The sequence below is a fragment of the Antechinus flavipes genome, chromosome 1 (genome assembly GCF_016432865.1).
Source record: "Antechinus flavipes isolate AdamAnt ecotype Samford, QLD, Australia chromosome 1, AdamAnt_v2, whole genome shotgun sequence".
Taxonomy (NCBI): domain Eukaryota; kingdom Metazoa; phylum Chordata; class Mammalia; order Dasyuromorphia; family Dasyuridae; genus Antechinus; species Antechinus flavipes.
Window position 1 is genome coordinate 329,487,163 of NC_067398.1, and position 20,304 is coordinate 329,507,466.

At 37.6% G+C, this 20,304-nt stretch overlaps 1 protein-coding gene across 3 annotated transcripts in view; it reads left to right on the forward strand.

Annotated features, from left to right (window-relative positions):
* Positions 1 to 1,650: 1,650 nt before the first annotated feature.
* The window catches only part of SLC44A1 (solute carrier family 44 member 1), a 205,725-nt gene continuing 187,071 nt past the window's right edge, over positions 1,651 to 20,304 (forward strand). For all 3 annotated transcript variants that reach the window (XM_051967106.1, XM_051967115.1, XM_051967098.1), the window contains exon 1: positions 1,651 to 1,783. In XM_051967106.1, the coding sequence (XP_051823066.1) occupies positions 1,751 to 1,783 (33 nt within the window). In that variant the 5' untranslated portion in view covers positions 1,651 to 1,750. The remainder of the gene's footprint in view (positions 1,784 to 20,304) is intronic.

Consider the following 20,304-nt stretch of genomic DNA (forward strand, 5'->3'; position numbering starts at 1 on the left):
CAGTAAATGTCTTTGCTTCCAGCTAATTGTTACCTAAAGGTTGACTGTTTAAGGTAAACATCTGTGGGAGCACGAGATATAATATTAGGAAAAGAGTCAGAATTTGGAAGTAGTCACCTCTCCACTCCATCCAAGGGACCCCATCTGTAAAAACAAGTGAGAGTCTAGCTGGAAGGAGAACTCCCAGAGGAGGTATTGAACTTGTATTTATTTTATAGATGTACTTACTGTCCATGATCCTTAAGGGAAAGAACTGTTTCATTTTTATCCTAAGTGTCCAGCACATAGAAGGAAAATTAACAAATTTTTTTAAAGCATTAATTATTAGCAATTATTTTTTCTTATACTTCGAGAAAATCCAATTTCCTACAATATCCATAGCCTAGCATTGCTCTTTAATATTAATGACTTTTGTCCCTCTAACGAGAGAGCAAAGTACGTACCTAATACTTTTCCACCCCAAAATCTATTACAGTGCCTAAGAAGCATAAAGACCATATTTTAGAAACTATGGCTTATCTAATATCAAGAGACTTAATGTTAAGTCAGCGGCTTGCTCCAGGTAACCCTGGTAGGAAGCATTATGGGTGGAATTCCTAATGAGGTCCTCGGACTCCATCATACGCCTTAATTTGGGGGTCACCCTTCAGCTCCGGGTCATCCCACTACCCACCCCCTGGTTCCACCCCACGATGGCTCAGTTTCCAGCTTTCCCAGCCCTCAGTTTCCCTGTCAGTAAAATGGAGCCAATAATAAGAAATGATTACCCTCCCTCTTTTCCCTGACCTCCACAAAGATGAGGGTAACTGCTGGTTTCCTTTTGTCCCAAAAGCCAGAAGGATGCTAGGAGATGGGGGAGGAGGAGCTCTGTCCGGGAAACAGCCTCAGCTTTCCCGCAGGGCCCGCAATTCCCCACTCTTAGCCCGAGGGGGGAAAACCTTGCCTCCCCGCCTTCGCTTTGCTCCGCCTCATCTTCCGGAAAGAGCCCGGCTCCTTTTAGGCAACGTACCAGTACTGCTCTGCCTTCCCTCCGATCGCCCCAGCAACAGCCCGCCTCCTTCCTTCCCCGCCCGGGCCACGTCTGTGCCACAGAGAACTCGGCTCGGGAGCTGCTTGGTGCCTGCTCTCCGAAGGGCCCGCCCCACCGTCCGCCCCGCTGGGTCCGCGCCGCGCAGCGCAGGGAGCGCAGGGGGCGGAGGGGGGAGGGAGGAGCACGAGGAGGGTGGGGAGCCGGGACTCTGATGGGAGACTGGAGCGGCGCGGAGGAGGAGGATAGGGAAAAGGAGGAGGAGGAGGAGGCGCCGCCGCCGCCGCCGCCCCCCGCCCCTTTCCGCTTAGAAGCAGCAGCAGCCGTCGCCACCGCGGCCGGAGCAGCAGCCGCAGCAGCCGCCGCCGTCGTCGCCACCGCCGCGGGAGCAGCAGCCGCAGCAGCGGCTGGAGCCGGGGGAGCAGCAGCAGCAGCAGCAGCAGCAGCAGCAGCAGCAGCGCAGCCGCCCCCCGGGCATGTCGCTTGTGTGGGTCCTGAGCAGCTCCCCCTGAGCTGTAGCCGTCTGGTCCCTGAGGCGGAGCAGCACTGAACAGAAGCGGGTGCCCGCGGAAGAGGAGGAGAAAGAGAAGGAGGAGGACGGGGGGGACAGGCCGGCTCCCTCCCCCGGGCCGGCCGCCGGGGTTGTGGATGCCTAGGGGCCCCGGGGCGTAGCTGGGCGCTCGCCCCCTTCCCCCTTTCCTCCTTGGCATCCCCGGCCCCGCCATGGGCTGCTGCAACTCCACCTCCGCAGCACAGGTGAGCCTAAGAATGTCTCTCCCCTCTCTGTCCCTGTCCCCAGGGCACCCCGGAGAGAGTCTCCTTCCTCCCCTTCTCTTCCAGCCTACTCCCCCCTCCCCCGCCCCCCGGGTCCACTAATCTGCAGCCTTTCCTCAGGGAGCCGACTGGCCCCGACCTAAGGGAAAGCTCCCTCATTCTCCCTCAGAGGGTCTAAGCTCCTGCCCGTCCTCTCAGGTAGGACAGGTTCCTCCCTATATCCAAGTCACTAGGTTAGACTCCTCTTATCTTCCTAGATCTGCAGCACTCCCCACGCTCCCCAAGTGGGAGTCTGAAGCTCCCTAATCCCCATCCTGTGGCGCCGTGAGGTGCTCAGCTCTTCTGCTTTCTCTCTTTACATACTTACTGGGACATCGGTCCCTCCATATCCCAAACGGAGCTTATATCCCCTCTCCACCGATTTGATCTTACACCCCCCCCCACACTCTTCTCCCTTTGTGCCTCCACCCCTGGACTCCCCCTTTCCCTGAAGCACCCTGCAGGAACCCAAGGGTGGGGTGTGGAAGAGGGATGAAGCACCTGATAGAGGAGCGCCGCGAAAACTCCCTCTTTGTTGTCCATGTAACAGGAGGAAGAGGTGCCAAATTTAGTTTTCTGTGGGCACTGGCCAAATGTTGTCAGGGCTGAGATGCAGAGATTTCTCAGGGCTTCTACCCTGCCCCCACCCAAATATTATGAGCCACTCTCCTTCCCAGTCTTAGACTTTACCCTGAAAGGCTGTTTTCTGATTAAATTGTATATAAATCAAATGTAATAGAACTTGACTGCTGCCCACTAATAACTGAGAAGACCTGTTTGTAAATTACCTAATTTAGTGGATTAGTGAGTGTGTTTACAAATACGATAAAAAGCAATCAGGAATACTGCATCAAACTGTCCTGAGCTGTACAGTGAAAAATAGGCTGTGACAATGACTAGGATGTAATCTAACAACCTAGTAAGTGTAGTATTTGTGATTTGTTTGCCAATGGGGGTACTTCATTTTCAGAATTAGAGGCTGGTTTACACTTTGGAAAATGCTTGCTTGCAAAAATTTAAAAAAAAAAAAATTTTCCACCAGAAATCTAGCATCTGTGGTTAATGGCAGCAAGGTTTTTGCTGTTGCTAAAGCACTATATATAACTCAGTTTTAAATAACCTGCATATTTATTCTGAAAATCTCATCTGTTAAGGAGAAAATGTCTCTAGAATTACAGATGAATGGGGGATGTTTATTTGAGCAACAGAAAATCATAAGAGTTAGGGACCTTAGAGGTCACCTAATCCACTCTCTTCCACTTGGTGCAGGAATCTTTCTACAGCATTGCTGACAAGTGGTCATCTACCTTATTCATGCCATATTTATACAGTTTCTTTTTCCGGTTTTTTTGTTGGATCCTTCTCCTTCCCCTTCCCTTTTTTTTTTCCCTTCCCCCTCCTCCCTTAAGGGGTAATAGGGAGGCTGAGTTATTTGGTTCACTATTAGTTGGTAGCATTCTATGCCATTAAAATAACTGTGAAATCTGTGCAGTGGTAGCAATGCGTATAATCAGAAGGAGAAGGGGTAAAGTGGCAAAAGCTCTTCAATAGATAATGCATGGAGTGGATATAGGCAAAAACTTTCAGCTTATTGGATTTTTAATTTTTTTTTATGTAATCCTTCATCTAAACCTTAATAATGATTATAATAAAATAATGTATATAAAAACACTTTCCTAATAGCAGCTCTGTGAACATACGATCATGGATTTAAGAGGCCTCATGATAGAAGGGGCCTCAAAGGTCATTTATTCCTAGCCCTCATTTTATAGATGGAGAAATAAGTTGCTTTCTACTACTGATAGAAATAGTATCAGTTTTATTGATTAAGGAATTAAAGTTCAGAGACATTAAGTGATTTGTAATTTCATAGGTTTGGTAGTCAATGACTGAAATGGAATTTGAACCTTGGTCATTTGACGTCTAATTCTGTATTCTTCCTACTATACTGTATAGCCTTTCATCAGTTAAGTACTACCTAAATATTTTGTAAATACTACTTTTTCTTCTAAGCACCAGCTAATTCACACATCTTCATTATTTTGGCCATGAAATGCCTTTATGATGGGTAAGTGTTGATGGATTTTATGCCTGGTTTTTTTGATTGTGAGAATAATTAAATTCTGGAGCCATAGATGTCACATATTAACTCTCACCTTTATTTTTCACTGTTCTCTCTACTTTTATACAGTGACCAAGAGAAAACATGGCTATTTTGTGCCCCATGGAGTGACTGAACTCCCACAAGGACAGATGTCACTCATCTTTAGGGAATTTTTGTGTTATGTGAGGGAATATCCAGTAGTAGGCTCTGTACCTCACAGCTAGCCATAGAACATTCTTGGATTTTTCATATCATTCCCTATTTGTGAGACATTATGACCTACTAAAACTGTGATCCTTTTCATTGATAATATATTTGTGGAGCATTGCCAGTTTGGAAATCTTGTCTATTGTTGTATGTATTTTCTTGAATAAGTTGGTAAACATTGCTATCCTGATATTACAAGGTAATATATTTATAGATCGGGTGTCAGGACATCAGGATTCAAGTCCTAATTTTGTCATCAAATTACTGCATGACTGGGCAAGTCATTCCTCTATGATTCTCAGTTTCTTCTTCTGTAAAATAAAAAAAAAAGTTAAGACAAGATCAGGTGGTCTCAAGAGATCCATTGATAAAGGTTTTTTGGGGGAAGGGGAAGATAAGGGCCAATGAATTTGGATTAAAAAAAATATATTTTTATTTTAATATAATTGGTTTCCTTTGTAATTCTCTGTATTTTATGTATTTAAAAACATTCTGTGAAGGTTTCCACAGGCATAATTAAACAACCAAAGGGATCCACGACACAGAAAATGTTAAGAACCCTTGGACTAGATTACGTTTTCCTCTCATAATAAAGTAAGGGTTAAAAGCTTTTGGTATAGGCCTCATCTTGGATTGTATGCATTCACCAGAAGACCAGCCTAGCTGAGATATGACCCAAATTCAAATTTAACCTCTGATGTTACTGTATGACCTTGAGCAAGTTGATCTTTTTTGGCCTCAGTTTCCTCATTTGTAAAATGAGAAGTTGGACTAAATAGTATCTAAGGTCCCTTTTAGCTTTAGATTTATGATCCTAAGTGATAAAAAGAGTTTGAAATTTCCATCATTGTCTTTATCAATGGATTTATGGTTATATTGATACATAAATAGGAGATTTTTACCCTGATAAACTGCTTAAACAGTAAATTTTGACATTGTTCTCCAGATAACGTAGAAAATATTAATATGGCAATAATTATCACATTTAACAGAGACTGTCTAAATTTAAGCTTTACATATTTGTTGCTTAACAGAAATATATTAAGAGAATTGAGGATATAAAGAATTCCTAAGTTTAGAAACCATTTCACTTTGAAGAACAACTCTTGAACTTGTAGAATGTGAAAGTCTTGTGTTACCATCTTATTCCTACTGCAGCTATCAGCTAATGAATGCCTGGCTATTGTATCTATTTTTTTTTCCTTTTTCTTTTATATTTTATTTTTCCCAGTTACATGGGAATCAATTTTTTAACATTTATTTTTAAATTTTTGAGTTCCAGATTCTTTCCCTTTCCCCTTCCCCTTGTCCTCATTGAGAAGGCACATGTAAAGTTATGCAAACCATTTTCATAAAAGTCATGTTACCATTTTCATTATCTATTATGGTTTAATTCTCAAAACACTAGCTGATATGTAACCAGCTTGATCCCAGGTCCAAGTAACACCATTTGATAAGCTAACAGTCCTTTATGAAAACACCTAACATCACTTTAATGAAAGTTATCCAGTTGTAAACAGAAGGACAATCTCCCAAAGTACAGTTTTGAATATGTGATTCCTGAAAACTACATATATAATCTATGAAGCTGTTAGTCTCTACTCCTAAATAAGAATTACAAATTTCAGTCACTGATAGACTGTTATTGGAGTTGGAAAAAAGGACATTAGAAATCATCAACTCTTTCATTTTTCAGATGAGGAAACAGGCTCACAAAGTTAGTGACTAGTCCAAGGTCACATATCTTAGTGGAAGAGCTGGGACCATGTCCCAGTTTGTCCCAAATTGTCTTCAGCCAGTGGTACTCCTACTCTAGCACATTGTCTTTTAATGTGCGATTGCCTCCCCACATCCATAGATACAGAAATTTTCGAACGAAGTTGTTAGAAGCAGAGATCAGCAGAGCCTTTATAACTGTAGCATTATATAATTGAAGAATAGCACAGCTCTAAATATGTAATAAACATGTGGGGGTGAGGGGGAAGTACTTTGTATTGATTGGAATTCCTCAAAGTGAGTTGTCAAATCTGAACCAGTAAATTGAGTCTATTAACTTCCTATATGATGCTCTTCTTGCTACTAAAACAAGTACCTTTCTTCCTAGAATTAGGTAGGAAAAGTGTTAAAGGGTTCCTGGCCTATTGATGTTATGGCAAAATATTTACATTTTAACTGCAACACAGGTTTGGATACACTGTCTCATCTTAAAAGAAGCTGTGTACAAAAGGCCAATGATAACAGGCCTTACAAAACCTGCAATGTACATCAAAGCAAAATGCTTTGAGTTAATCTCTAGCTCAGTTAAAATTTTCTCAGAGGAATTTAGTAACTTTCAAATCCTGGCAGTTTTTATCAATGTAAATATAAGATATTTCACCTTTATAGTGGGAATTCACCTTTGGAATTGAACTCTGTTCCATACCCCCATCCTTCAGTTTCTTACAAACTTATCAATATTTCCTTTTTAGCTCAAATATTTATGATCAGAGATTTTTATTATCCTCAGTCTATTTTTGTATATTTGTATCCGTACTCCTAACATGATGAATTTTCTGTTTGATTCTGCACTGATATAGTGTTGGATTTATATCTCATAATGAATCACACATAAATTCAGCATGATCTCGGTGGAGAATCAAACCTGCAGAATTTTTGTTGGCAAAGTTTTGGATGTCAAAACGAAATTATTCCTTTACTATAAGATTTAGATTGAAGAGAAATTTCTCATTAAATACTTGCATGCAAACTAATTGTTGGGAAAATATAAACAAAAACTGGCATATTAATGTTCAGTATAAGGTTAAGAACATCTATTTAAATCTAAGGCTGATTAGTTCTGTGATAGCTCTTAAAGATTGTTTCTGTGAAAGTAACTATAAGCAAATCACTGTCAGCACATAAGGAAGTGAAATAGAGAAGTGGTTACGCCTAATTCACACTGAATGGCAAGAAAATATAAAACATCAAATTCATTCTAAATTGATTAGATTAATCCTCGTCCAAATTCTTTTAAAAACCATTCCCATCTTTCCATATTGTTCTGTTTGACCCAGGATATAAATTCTATAAACAATTGCTATGTTAAGCTTCACAGTTCTCATGGTAAATCTTCAGATTTATCAAATAATATTTCTCATAAAGAAGCCAGTTTGAATGGAAAAGTTTTTGGAAAGATTACTTAGCAAATTGCTCTATAAGTCTTTGCTGCTAATGACTAGATCATCATTTCTCACAGCAGTAATGTGGAGACCAGGAGATTTTGTTAAGGGCTCTGATGTCCTGTGCCCTTCAGTTCTGACATTAGAAATTGTGAGAGGATGGAGGAAAATCTTTCTGTTTGAACAAACTGCCCCTTGCCTGCGTGCCTAACCAGGAAAAATAGTATCTGTCTGCTAGCTCAGAATGAGCTCTTAAATTTGAAGTGTATAAGTTTAGCTAGCTTCTCTTTTTGTCTTCTGTCCTGAGAATGATTTTCTTTTTTTTCTTTTTTTTTTTTTTTATTATTATAGCTTTTTATATACAAAACATATGCATAGGTAATTTTTCAACATTGATCCTTGCAAAAACTTCTGTTTCAACTTTTTCCCTCCTTCCCTCCACCCCTTCCTCTAGATGGCAGATAGTCCCATACATGTTAAATATGTTAAAGTATATGTTAAATACAATATATGTATACATATTTATACAGTTATTTTGCTGCACAAGAAAGATCGGATTTAGAAAGAAGGTAAAAATAATGTGAGAAAAAACCCCCAAAATGCAAGGAAACAATAATAGAAAAAATAGAAATGCTATATTGTGGTCCATACTCATTTTCCAGTGTTCTTTCTCTGGGTGTAGCTGGTTTTGTTCACCACTGATCAATTGGAACTGATTTGGATCCTCTCATTGTTGGAGAGCCACGTCCATCAGAATTGATCATCATTAGTATTGTTGTTGAAGTGTATAATGATCTCTTGGTTCTGCTCATTTCACTTAATATCAGTTCATATATGTCTGAGAATGATTTTTTAAAAATTATTAGGAGCCCACAAATTTTATTAGCATTTATTATATATAACCTTGTGTTGTCTTAGGATGTCAGTCATTATATTCTTGTAAATTTGCTGTAAAAATGTAGAAATTTAGTATCAATTACTAACAAAAACTTTTCATTCACATGTGATCTCCAAATCCTGCTCGAAATACCTAGAGAAAATTTGGAGAGGGTCATTGTGTGGAGCTTTTTTGTCCACTAAAGTTGTCTTTTCATACTTTATCATATTATGGAAATGATGGTCAGAAAAGACTTTGGCTATTGGCCTGATTTTTTAACTTTTTTCTCTTGACCATCCCAGCTAGCTATCTGTACAGAAGCTTAGTACTAAATTTGGTCAAAGGATAGAGTTTTTCATATAATAGCAATTCTCAACGACTGTCTTTTAAGACAGAGAAATTGTTATTTTTCATGGTTGGAGGAATTAAATACACTTATTAAATAGTGAATCCTTTATCTATTTATGAATGTATCATGCCCCGTCTCTGTGAAAGAATCAGGCAAACAAGGAAGTAAATTTTGATGCCATATAGAATAACTAGAAAATATTAATGTAGCAGTCAAGGTCTCCAAATTTTAAAAATATAAATATCTAATGCCTAACATTTTTTAAATAGAACTTAGAATATATAGAATTTATAAGTTAAGGATTAGACTTACTCTGAATAATAGCACCTCTTGAATTTATAGTCTCTGAAGAAACTTTGCTGCCATATTTCCCTTTTTCCCCAGATAATTGGTGCCTGGCTATCAAATTTATTATGGTTAATTCTCAGAAACTAGCCTCTATTTGACAACACGTCCCTAGGTTCAGTGAACATACAATATGATGTGCTAAAAGCTTCTTGTGAGGACACTTAATATAATAATACTTCAACAAATGCCATTGGTTTGGAACAAAATTGACCACAAAGGTAAATCCCCGATTTTTGTTGGATATATTTTGTCTCTTGTAAAATCAAATTATCTCTGAAGCTATTGGTGAATCTCCACATTCGACCAGTGATTAAAGATTTCAATCTACTTTGACTTTTAGAGGTGGAAGGAATGTTAAAAATCATGAAGCCCTTTATTTTACAGATAAGGAAATGATTCCTTAAAGGTAGTGACTATTCTAGTTAGTGTCAAAGGTATAGCACATCCAACTTGCCTAAGCCCTTTGGTTTTCCTACCATACCACAATGTTTTTTAATGCGCTGCTGCTTCTATACTTCCAATAGTATAGAAACTAGCTTCAGTTTTAAAATAGACTAGTAATCTTAAATTGAATAAACATCTTCAAGCAAAGACTGAATGGCAATTGTTAGGGTTTGCTTCACTGATTGGAATAAATGCTTCTGAGATTCTGTGCTATCTTACATATCAGGTTTCGAATTTACACAAAGATAAAATGGAACTGATATTTTACTTTGGAAAATAAGTTGTCATAGGCTTCCTTAAATTAACAATCTTTCTTTACATGTTCACTGATTCATTTTTACCAAAACTGATTTGTACAAAATTTCCAGGAATGCTACTTTTTAAGTTAAACTATTACATATAAAGATATTTAGAAAAATGCTTAAAGTTCAAGTAATGGGAAAAGTCTTGATTTTTAAGAAAAAGAAAAGGAAATTGATAGAAACATAGGCAATATATAAAGAAAAGAGGTAAAATAATGATGGGGACAAAAGACATAAGAGCATACTGATATTGCTATTTGTTCATATATTTTTTAATAGAGGTATTTTAGGGTCCATTCCTGCCAAAATAAAGAATTAGTTAGATTTCATAACTGAGAACAAGGAACTGTTTATTTAGTGTCTCTTGGTTTTCAAGTGTTTGTCAGCCTAGTCAATGCATGGGGACCCTAGGATAGTTCCACTAAGGATGTTAACTTAGAATAAAGACAGTAATAGTTATGGAAAGAAACTTTCAATTCATCATTTTCTTTCTCTCTCTCTCTCTCTCTTTCTTTCTTTCTTTCTTTCTTTCTTTCTTTCTTTCTTTCTTTCTTTCTTTCTTTCTTTCTTTCTTTCTTTCTTTCTTTCTTTCTTTCTTTCTTTCTTTCTTTCTTTCTTTCTTTCTTTCTTTCTTTCTTTCTTTCTTTCTTTCTTTCTTTTTTTTCTCTTTCACTTTCATATAATTGAGAGGGACTCAAAATCATTTAACTTAACCCTCTCATTTTTTGCACAGGGGGAAACTAAATCCCAAAGATATGAACTGACTTTGCTCAAGGTCATACTGGTAGTAAATTAATTCAGGTGCCCTGAGCATCCTTTCCAGGATCCTAGATTTTTCATTTGGACCTGGGATTTAAAACTTATCATTGAATCTTAAAGTGTGATTTAATTTTTGGGTTTTTTTTGTTGATCAAAAATGTTTTGTAACCAATAAAGGGGCTATTTTTGGCTATCTCTTCAAACTGCCCATGATAATTTTTATAAATGAGTTTTAAAGGCAAATTCTAAACTATAGGGATTATTATATTTTAATATTGCCAAGTGTGCATATAACTGGTAGAAAAAAGTATGTTTTCTGATACATGTCTTTTAAGTTGAAAATAGGGAATATAAAACTTTTCTTAATAAACGTAGAGATACACTTCAGTTCTAGTATGGCCAGTTAGGAAAGTGTAATGATAATAGATTTAGGAGTTAGAAGGAACCTTATCATAGTACATTTTCTAGTGGCTAGATGCAAATTAGGAATACTGTTTTAAATTCTAAGAAGTAGAAATCTAGCCTTTACTTTTAGAGCTCCTAGGCTGAAGAATTCAACATTTATCCTTGTGCAAGTGCACTTTTGCTCTGAGAAGTAGACACAGCTCATGTTCCCAGGGAATTTAGCTAATTAAGTAGTGGTGGAGAGGGGAAAAAAAGGACATAGATACACAGAGGGAGTGAAAGAGATGAGGACCTGAGAAACAACTGTACAGAGGAAAAGATTGACAAATAAAAAAGAAAGAGGTACCTGCTTGTCAGTGTTATCACCTTAGCACTATCTTTGGAAATTCTGATTAATTACTTCTCATAGTTATATCCTTGAAGTCTCAGAGACTCTATTCAAAATGTCACACACACACACACACACACACACACACACACACACACACACACACACACACACACACACACACACACACACACACACCAGGGTAGTCAGAGGAAGATAATTCAGGTCAGTGCAGTGACCCACCTGGATAATGCCTTTCTGAGTATCAGTAGGCCTGAAGAAAAACTGAGGCTTACCATCCTTCAGGATATCACTGTAGAAAAATCCCCAAAGCCTGAAAAATGTAGGCATTAATACTTTGCTTCTTCATTCTGACAAATGTTTCAAACCAGTATTGATCACAGGGGAGACTCTAGTAGTTTTAAGAGATCTGTGGTTTTGCAGGCAATTGAGGATGAGATCTCTCCTTGCTTGCAAGAATATAGTCATAGTCATGATACTATTACTTTTTACTTCAATACCCTATTTCTCCCTTTTCACCCAAATGGATACTTTCTCCACTGACAGGTTGGAAGCACTCTACTCACCTTAGTAGATTGTTTCCCCGAATTGCTGAAAAGAGTTCTGGACTAGTAGAGAGAAGGATCTGGATTTAAATCCCACCTGAGAGACTAACTGTACAACTACAGGCAGTTCCTTATCTTTAAAATGGGAATTGTAATTACTGAAATAATTTTTCTTTTTAGACTGGGTCTTCCTGTCTTACCCTGGGTGGAAATGCAGCAGTTATTCATAAGCTTATCCCACTACTAATTAACATAAAAACTTTGCCCCACTTTATTTCTAATCTGCTTGGTTTGCTCCTCTCATCTCTTCCACTCTGGAGTTGGGGGGGAGGGGAGGGTAGAGTAGGGGAGAGAAGAATGATGGAAAAACACCTGATCGACTTTTAACTCTACTGTGGCTTAGAACTCCTGAGCTCAAATGATCCATCAGCCTCAGCCTCCTTCAGCAGCAGAGATTACAAGGGGGTACCTGGTTCACAGCATTGTTTTAAGATTTAAATGAGATGATATCAGTAAAATGCTGTGCAAATCTTGAAGTCTGCATAGACAGTAGATTTTGCCAGAACTATACTTGGAAGGTTTTCCAGCTTGGAAGAACAGGTCAGGGCTTGTTTTCTTCCTGTCATATTCTTTTAGAACTGAGCATCACATGACCTCTATGCTCAGAAGAGGGCCTTGGTGGAAACATCTAATTACAATGCTATAAATACATCAAAACTTAATTCCTTCTAACATAATGTCTGTCACTTGAGCATCTTAAAATGAACACTGATTTTTTTAACCCTTTTTGTCATTTTCTTACTGTTTGCTGTGATATATGTCCCCAAACAACATAGAACCATACAACACAATTTCTGTTTCAACATTCAGTTGTATTATAGTTTATAATTGCTTTAGGGTTTGAATTAGAGAGAATGAGGAAGCTTCGGAATGATCATCAGAAATTCCATGGAGAAAGTCAGATGTGAGTCATGGTGAAATGGAACAACATGAAATAAGGCCTGCTGATATTATAATGCTTTTAAGTTTGTATTGAAAACCAAGTCGTCTTACACCTGAGAAAACTGGCTTGATTAAAATGGAAACTGCATATTGAGGACAATTGAGCTAGGGATACAGTTATGTAAATAAGGTTTTGACGGAAAAAGAGCAAGTTCAGCCTTGATAGAAAAAAAGGAAGCTTTTGGTTTTGGTTTTGGGCCAGGGAGTAGCATAGTGAAAATGGTGTTTAAAAAATATCATGAAGTAATATGTAAGTGATTTGGAGGAAGAAAAGACCAGAACAGGAGTTCTATCTAAGAGGCCATATTCAGTAATTATTGGAGGTGGTTTTAAAAATGGAGAAGTATATATTTGAAAAGCGTTTTTGAATTACTATTTTTGTATCCCTAAGTTCACCTCTCTATTTTCCACAGAATCAGTGTGTTTAACAAGCTCCTATTATATTTAATTAATTAGTTTGTGGAGGTAATTGGGGTCACACAGCTAGTAAGAGTTAAGTATCTGAGGCCAAATTTGAACTCAGGTCCTCCTAACTTCAAGGCTGGTACTCTGTTCAATTGAGTCATCTATCTGCCCCTTTAGTGCTTATTAAATTGAACTAAGCTTTAGGTACTTTCTTTCCCCTAATTTCCCAGATCCAAAAAAAGTTCTATCCATTTATCTTTATCTCACATCTATCCCTTTCTTTGCATTTTCAGAGTCCTGATCCTCATAACCTCCTTGGTCTATTGCAGTATTCCCTTAAGTGGTTTTCCAGTCTCTACATTCTGGATTCTGGCCTTTCATACTACATACTGGTACTTTCATACTATGTTACTATGCTCAAAACCTATCAATAGTCCATCAATGTGGCTGAATAACCTTAAACTATGAAGACCTGCACTCAAATCCCACCTCTGACACATAATTGCCAAAATCTGGCAGTTCTCTAAGACTTGTTAGTTGCAGAGAAAGAAGATGTCAGCATTCATTTAGTAGAGAGAGTTTCTCATCTAAGAGTTCCATATGCTAGTGACATTATAGATATAATCCTTATTCTTATGATCTTGGAATCTGAAATTATGATGATAAATGTCTTCTCACATTTTAAAAAATAACAAAGTGATTAAAAAAAATTATCTGACTCTCCCACTACTGATCCCCTTCATCATTGAACAAAAATGATGGTGGGATGATGAGGATGGTAAACCTTTCCCAATATGTTCTTACAGAATCTGACAAATCAGATTCCCACTTTAGCCATCCCCAAAAACACATGTCTCATGAAAGAAAAAGGAAAATGGAAATAATTTGATCCTTTCAAACTTGGGTGGTTAGAAGAATGATGTTCATAAACACACACACATACGTGTACGCGCGAATTTAGGATACGGGAAGGTAGGATTCTAATATGTTGGAAATGTTAAGTTTGGTGTTGAATAGATTGAAATTTAGCTAATAGAGAGTTCTCTTGTCTTCTCAGAGCATGTATCTGGAATGTGACGAAGAACCTAGAAACCAGGACTGGTCAAACCTGATGAGTAATTGTGCTTAGCATAGTGCCTGGCACATAATAGGCAGCTAATAAATGCTTATTGACTGATTGGATGACTGATTCTCACTTCTGATGATTCACATAGGTTTAAGTCATACTGCTAGAGGGAATTTAGAAAAGCACTTCTAAGGATTATGAAGTCTGGACAAGAAGCTGAAAGCCTTAGAAACACAAGTGGTATTTTCTTCACAGCTGCTCATAAAAGACAAGGACTTCAGAAGAGAAAAACAGATTTAGGAAAAGAACAGCTGGTTAAAGAAGATGGAGTCTGAAAATGGGTTTTGAATATTCTGGTCCAGTCTTAAAATACCGGAGTGACAGGCTCCTGATGAAGCTTAACTAACAAGAAATGGAATACACACACACACACACAAACACACACTTTACCAAGAGTCTTGCAATTCAGATCAAGAGCTTTAAAATGAAAAAGAGATGGGCAGGAAACTTTTTAATTTTACCAAGCTAGATACTGTAGAGATAAGGTCGACAAAGAAAAATAGCAGTTGAGATGCCCAAAACTTTACAGAGACAAAAACTAAAAATGGAGCCAATAGTAAAAGATGATCTATAATGTTTATACATAGATGCCCAAAGAATAACTAACAAGAAAGCTGAATCAAACGTCCTAACTTAAGGAATCAAATAAGTATCACTAAAATTTGGAAATGTATAATTGGTGTAAAAAGAATGTAGTATAAAGCAATGATATATATATGTGAGGAAGGAAGATAAGGGAAAGAAGGTATAGCATAGCTCTTAAAAAAAAAATACACATATGAGGAAATCCAGAAACCAGAGTAAGGAAGCATAGTGAATGAAAATTATTCAAGACAGCAACAAGTAATAGTGTTATATCAGAGTATACTATAGACTACCTAGAAGAGGGGACAGAAGGAAATAGGTGAGCGTTGAGTTCAGGAAACATGATATGGGGACAAAATTTAATAGTGATAGAGAACTTCAGTTTTCCAGACATCTACAGAAGCTTTCTTTGCCAAAGTCAGAGAAACTAATAATTGAATCTTAATGATAATTTCCTCTTTCAAAAAAGCTGAAGCAACAAGAACTGTTATTCTGGACTTGATTCTCATTATCAGGGAGCAACTGATTACTGAAGTAGAAATGAAGAGCCCACTCCATCTTAGAATTTCTAATAATGGACAAAAAAGCTGGGCATAGTCTGACTTGCAGCCTACATTTTGGAACAACAAATTACAAAGTGTTCAAAGAAAGAATTGGTAGGATCTTATGAACTTCTCAGGAGGAAGTAAGCTTAGAATGAAAAAAAAAACTTTTAAAAATAAAATTCCAAAGAAATAAGCAGAAACAATTCCAAGGAAGAGTAAAAGGATGAATTTTTAAAATTTATTTAATAATAACTTTATATTGACAGAATCCATGCCAGGGTAATTTTTTTACAACATTATCCCTTGCACTCACTTCTGTTCCGATTTTTCCCCTCCCTCCCTCCACCCCCTTCCCTAGATGGCAAGCAGTCCTATATATGTTAGTTATGTTGCAGTATATCCTAGATACAATATATGTTTGCAGAACCGAACAGTTCTCTTGTTGCACAGGGAGAATTGGATTCAGAAGGTATAAATAACCCGGGAAGAAAAACAAAAATGCAGATAGTTCACATTCCTTTCCCAGTGTTCTTTCTTTGGGTGTAGCTGCTTCTGTCCATCATTTATCAATTGAAACTCAGGTCTCTTTGTCAAAGAAATCCACTTCCATTAGAATACATCCTCATACAATATCGTTGTCGAAGTATATAATGATCTCCTGGTTCTGCTTATTTCACTTAGCATCAGTTCATGTAAGTCTCTCCAAGCCTCTCTGTATTCATCCTGCTGGTCATTTCTTACAGAACAATAATATTCCATAACATTCATATACCACAATTTAAGGGTGAATTTTTTAAATAGATTGTTCCTGACTGACTATAGGAGGTTCATTGACTAGTTTAATTTTAGAAAGGCATGCGCAGAACATAGAAGCAAGGCCAAGTAACGGAACATATATACAAGTGTGGCACTTTCTGATAATAACTGAGACAATATTGTCTTAAAGTTTGCAAAGCATTTTATGTATTTTCTCTCTTAAACCTCACTAACAACCCTATGAGGCAGATACTATAGGTATTCTCCCCTTACCCCCCTATTTCACAAATAAAGAAACAGGTTAGAAATAAAGGGACTTACCCATGATAATATGGTAGCAGAAGTGGGATTCAAACTCCAAGTCTTCTTTCCAGCAGTACTGGAAAAAGAGGATCTAAGAAGGACTAGACTGCTGCTAAAGGTAGATGGGGGATGATTTTATTTTATTTTTTGGCTTGTTTTCTCTGCTAAAGAGAATGCTCCTTAATCTTTGGATTGTAAAGGACAGCACACAATGGATAACAGTATGCTGAAATTCAAGATAAATAGGGAAAGCATCTGGATATCTTTGAAGAATTCCAATCACCAAGCCCAGGTGAACTTTATCCTATGCTGTTGAGCCACTTTCAGTGGTAGAGATACTACAATCCTGGAGAGAGACAAATGTCCTGATTTTTAAAAAAGGAGGGTGGGGGATTTGACTGCTAGAGACCATAAAATTTGGTGTCAATTTTTGACAAAGTTCTAAAATGAATTATTAAAAGGATGGTTAATGAACATCTAGAAAAGGAAGAGATATAATCATAAAGTACCACCTTGGCTTCATGAAAAAATCATGCCAGGCTATCCTAGTCTCCCCTTTTCCCCCTCCCCTCTTCCTTCTCTCCTCCCTCCCTCCCCCTCCCTTCTTCCCTCTCTCTTCTCTTCCCCCTCTCCCCTCTCCTCTTTCTCTTCTTCCTTCTTTTCTCTCTCCTCCTTTCTCCTCCTCCCTCTCTCTCCTCTCCCCTTTCCCTTCTCTTCTCTCTCCTCCCCTTTACCCTTTCCCTTCTCCCTCTCCTCTCTCTCCTCTCTCCTCTTCTCTCCCCCTCTCCTCTCTCTCCTCAGTGATTTGAAAGCATGTCCCAGTAGGATACCTAGGAAGATAGCACAGTGATTCTGGGCCTGGAATTCAAATTCAAATTATCCTCAGATACTTAGAAGCTGTGTGACATTGGACAAGTCATTTAACTTGCCTCAGTTTCCTTAACTGTAAAATGAGGATAACAAGAGCATGTACCTCCTAGTATTGTTGTGAAAATCAATTGAGATAATATTTATAAAGTGCTTAGCACGGTGCCTAGTACATAATAGATACCATGTAAGTGCTGATTGATCCTTTTCCAAAAAACTAATGCAATCTGAGATTATATTAAGATACAATTTCCAGGATGAGAACAGTGATAGTCCTATTATATTATCTCCTGACCACATAATAATCTGGAGAATTGTTTTCAGTGCTGGATACCATATTTTAGAAAGGATATTGATAAAGCAGAGTGCCCAGAGGAGATGGTGAAGGAAGATCTTACTTCATACCACATAACTGGCAGGCAGTTGGCATGGCTTATTTTGGTGGAAGGGAAGGAGTGTGATGATGGCTGGTCATGTTGAAAAAGAATTAGACTTCTGTTTGGCCCCAGAGGGCAGAAATAGAAGCAATGGAGAAAGATAGAAAGGTACAGACGATGTAAGAAAAACTTTCCTAATCATTGGAAGTATTAAAAAATGGAATATACCAGAGGTATGAAGCAGAGACTAGAGAATGTATTTGCGGGACAAAAATGTACGGAAAAAATGAAAATGAGAAAAGCTTATTTATTTAGTTAGTTTCTATCAAATCCTGACTCTGAGAGGTTTAATGTAGTTGTGAATTTTGTTTAATATTTATCGAATGTCTACTATGCTCAGGAGAGCAATGAAATTATCAAGAAAATGGTTACAAGGAAGTTGACAACTGCATAGTGCAAATGATTAAGTTTTACTTTAGGATCAAATTATGTATGCAGAACTTAACTGCTAGAGTAGGAACTAGAGTTCTTACTTCCTCTAAACCACATTTTTCAGCTCAGTATACTTCAAAGAAGAATGCCTTCCCATGCCTGCTAGGTGCCTACTAGGAAGGCCCTTTTTCAAATGGATTTTGTAAGCATTTTTAGAAGATTTTGTTAAGAACAATTGAGTTGTGTGTTTTTTTTTTTTTTTTGGGGGGGGGGGAGGGTGGAGACTTCAAAAGATGGAGTTGCTTTTAAATAAAATCTAGCACTTGAAAATGTACTTGATGCCTTCCACCTTTCACTTCAGATATTCTTAGTAGTGACTATGTTAGGCTTTATTGGAGTTAGAAAGCAGAATTCAATGATGAATATTTTAAAAATATTTTAATAAGATAGACATTTTTATATTTAAAATAGGATCAGATGAGGAAGAATTATTTTGGAACTGGTTGGATATTGTAATCCAAGGACAGAAGCTCAGATCAACATATTAAATTTTGGTAACTCTATGGATGCTTTTGTAGAAACATCTGCTTATAATAAGATAGTGATAAACAAAAAAGAACAGGAGGGCTTATGAAGCTACTCAGATTTTCTTCAGAGTTTTATTTAGCCAATTGTTAGCAAAAGTGTAAGCTGTAGTTTACTCATCTATAAAATAAGAGGATTGGATTAGATGAGTACTAAGTTCTCTTTTAGCAGTAAAACTGATTCTATCATTAGGAACTGATGAGTCTGATGAGTTCCTATTACACATAGTAAGGTAAGAAATTGTCAGCAAATCTGAAATTGGATTTGACCACTTCACAAATCTTAATAGGATACTATTTAAAATACTGTGATTAAATGATAGAATAGCTTCAAGCTGATCATTTAAAATATAGCATATTTTGAAATCTTTTGTTGGCATAATTATTTCTTGAATCGGTTCGAAAAGGATTATGGGTAGTTCCAACTGGGTTATAGAGTTTGGCTCTTAAGAGAGAGAACAGCTGTTGATACTGATGATGACACCTTGATGTCTACATGAAAAGGGTGAACCAGTCCTCTCTGCTTCTTGCATTTTCTCTTTATAAGCTTGTCTGTCATGAGGAGTTCAAAAGTTTTAGGATCCAGTCTGTTTGAAGGTGACTTTCTTTTTATCCTTTCTGAGAGAAGAATGATTAAGGGCAGGGCCCGTGTGTTATATATCTCTTTGGCACTTTGTACACAAAAGGTGCCCAGTAAATATTTATAGATTGAATGAATGCAGACTATTTTTTTTTTTAAATAACTTTTTATTGACAGAACCCATGCCAGGGTAATTTTTTACAGCATTATCCCTTGCATTCACTTCTGTTCCGATTTTCCCCCTCCCTCTTTCCACCCCCTCCCCCAGATGCAAGCAGTCCTTTACATGTTAAATAGGTTACAGTACATCCTGGATACAATATACGTGTGCAGAACCGAACAGTTCTCTTGTTGCACAGGGAGAATGGATTCAGAAGGTATAAATAACCCGGGAAGAAAAACAAAAATGCAAGCAGTTTATATTCATTTCCCAGTGTTTTTTCTTTGGGTGTAGCTGTTTCTGTCCATCCTTGATCAATTGAAACTGAATTAGCTCTCTTTAACAAAGAGATCCACCTTCCATCAGAATACATCCTCAAACAGTATTGTTGTTGAGGTATATAATGATCTCCTGGTTCGAATGCAGACTATGTTTAAAAAGGATGGAATCTCCACAAATGATGGATTTAAGTTAGATAAGGCCTGATTTATTAAAACAGCAGCAATTATTAGCCCTCCCTTATTAGCCCATGGGAATAAAAAACAAATTTCATATTTTTTCTTTCTGCTTTAGGGGAAAAATTCCTGAATTTGAACTTCTTACATGGTTAAACTTCTTCAGCAGCACATGTTAATGTGAGTTGTAAAGTTGGTTAAAGCAATCCAGAAGAGAGAAAGAAGAAAGAGTGTAATAAAAGGAGTAGTCATAGTTGTTGCTCTGAATTCAGTTGCCCTAAATGCTAGAGACTGTGGCATTTTTTCACAACCTAAAAATGTTCCTGGACTACCACATATGGCTATGGCTTCTTCTCTTGCCCCTATGTACTGATCTGTAAAACACATAACAGCAAGAAGAGAAGCATAATGAATTTTTCTTTGCCCTTTTCATTAGTACC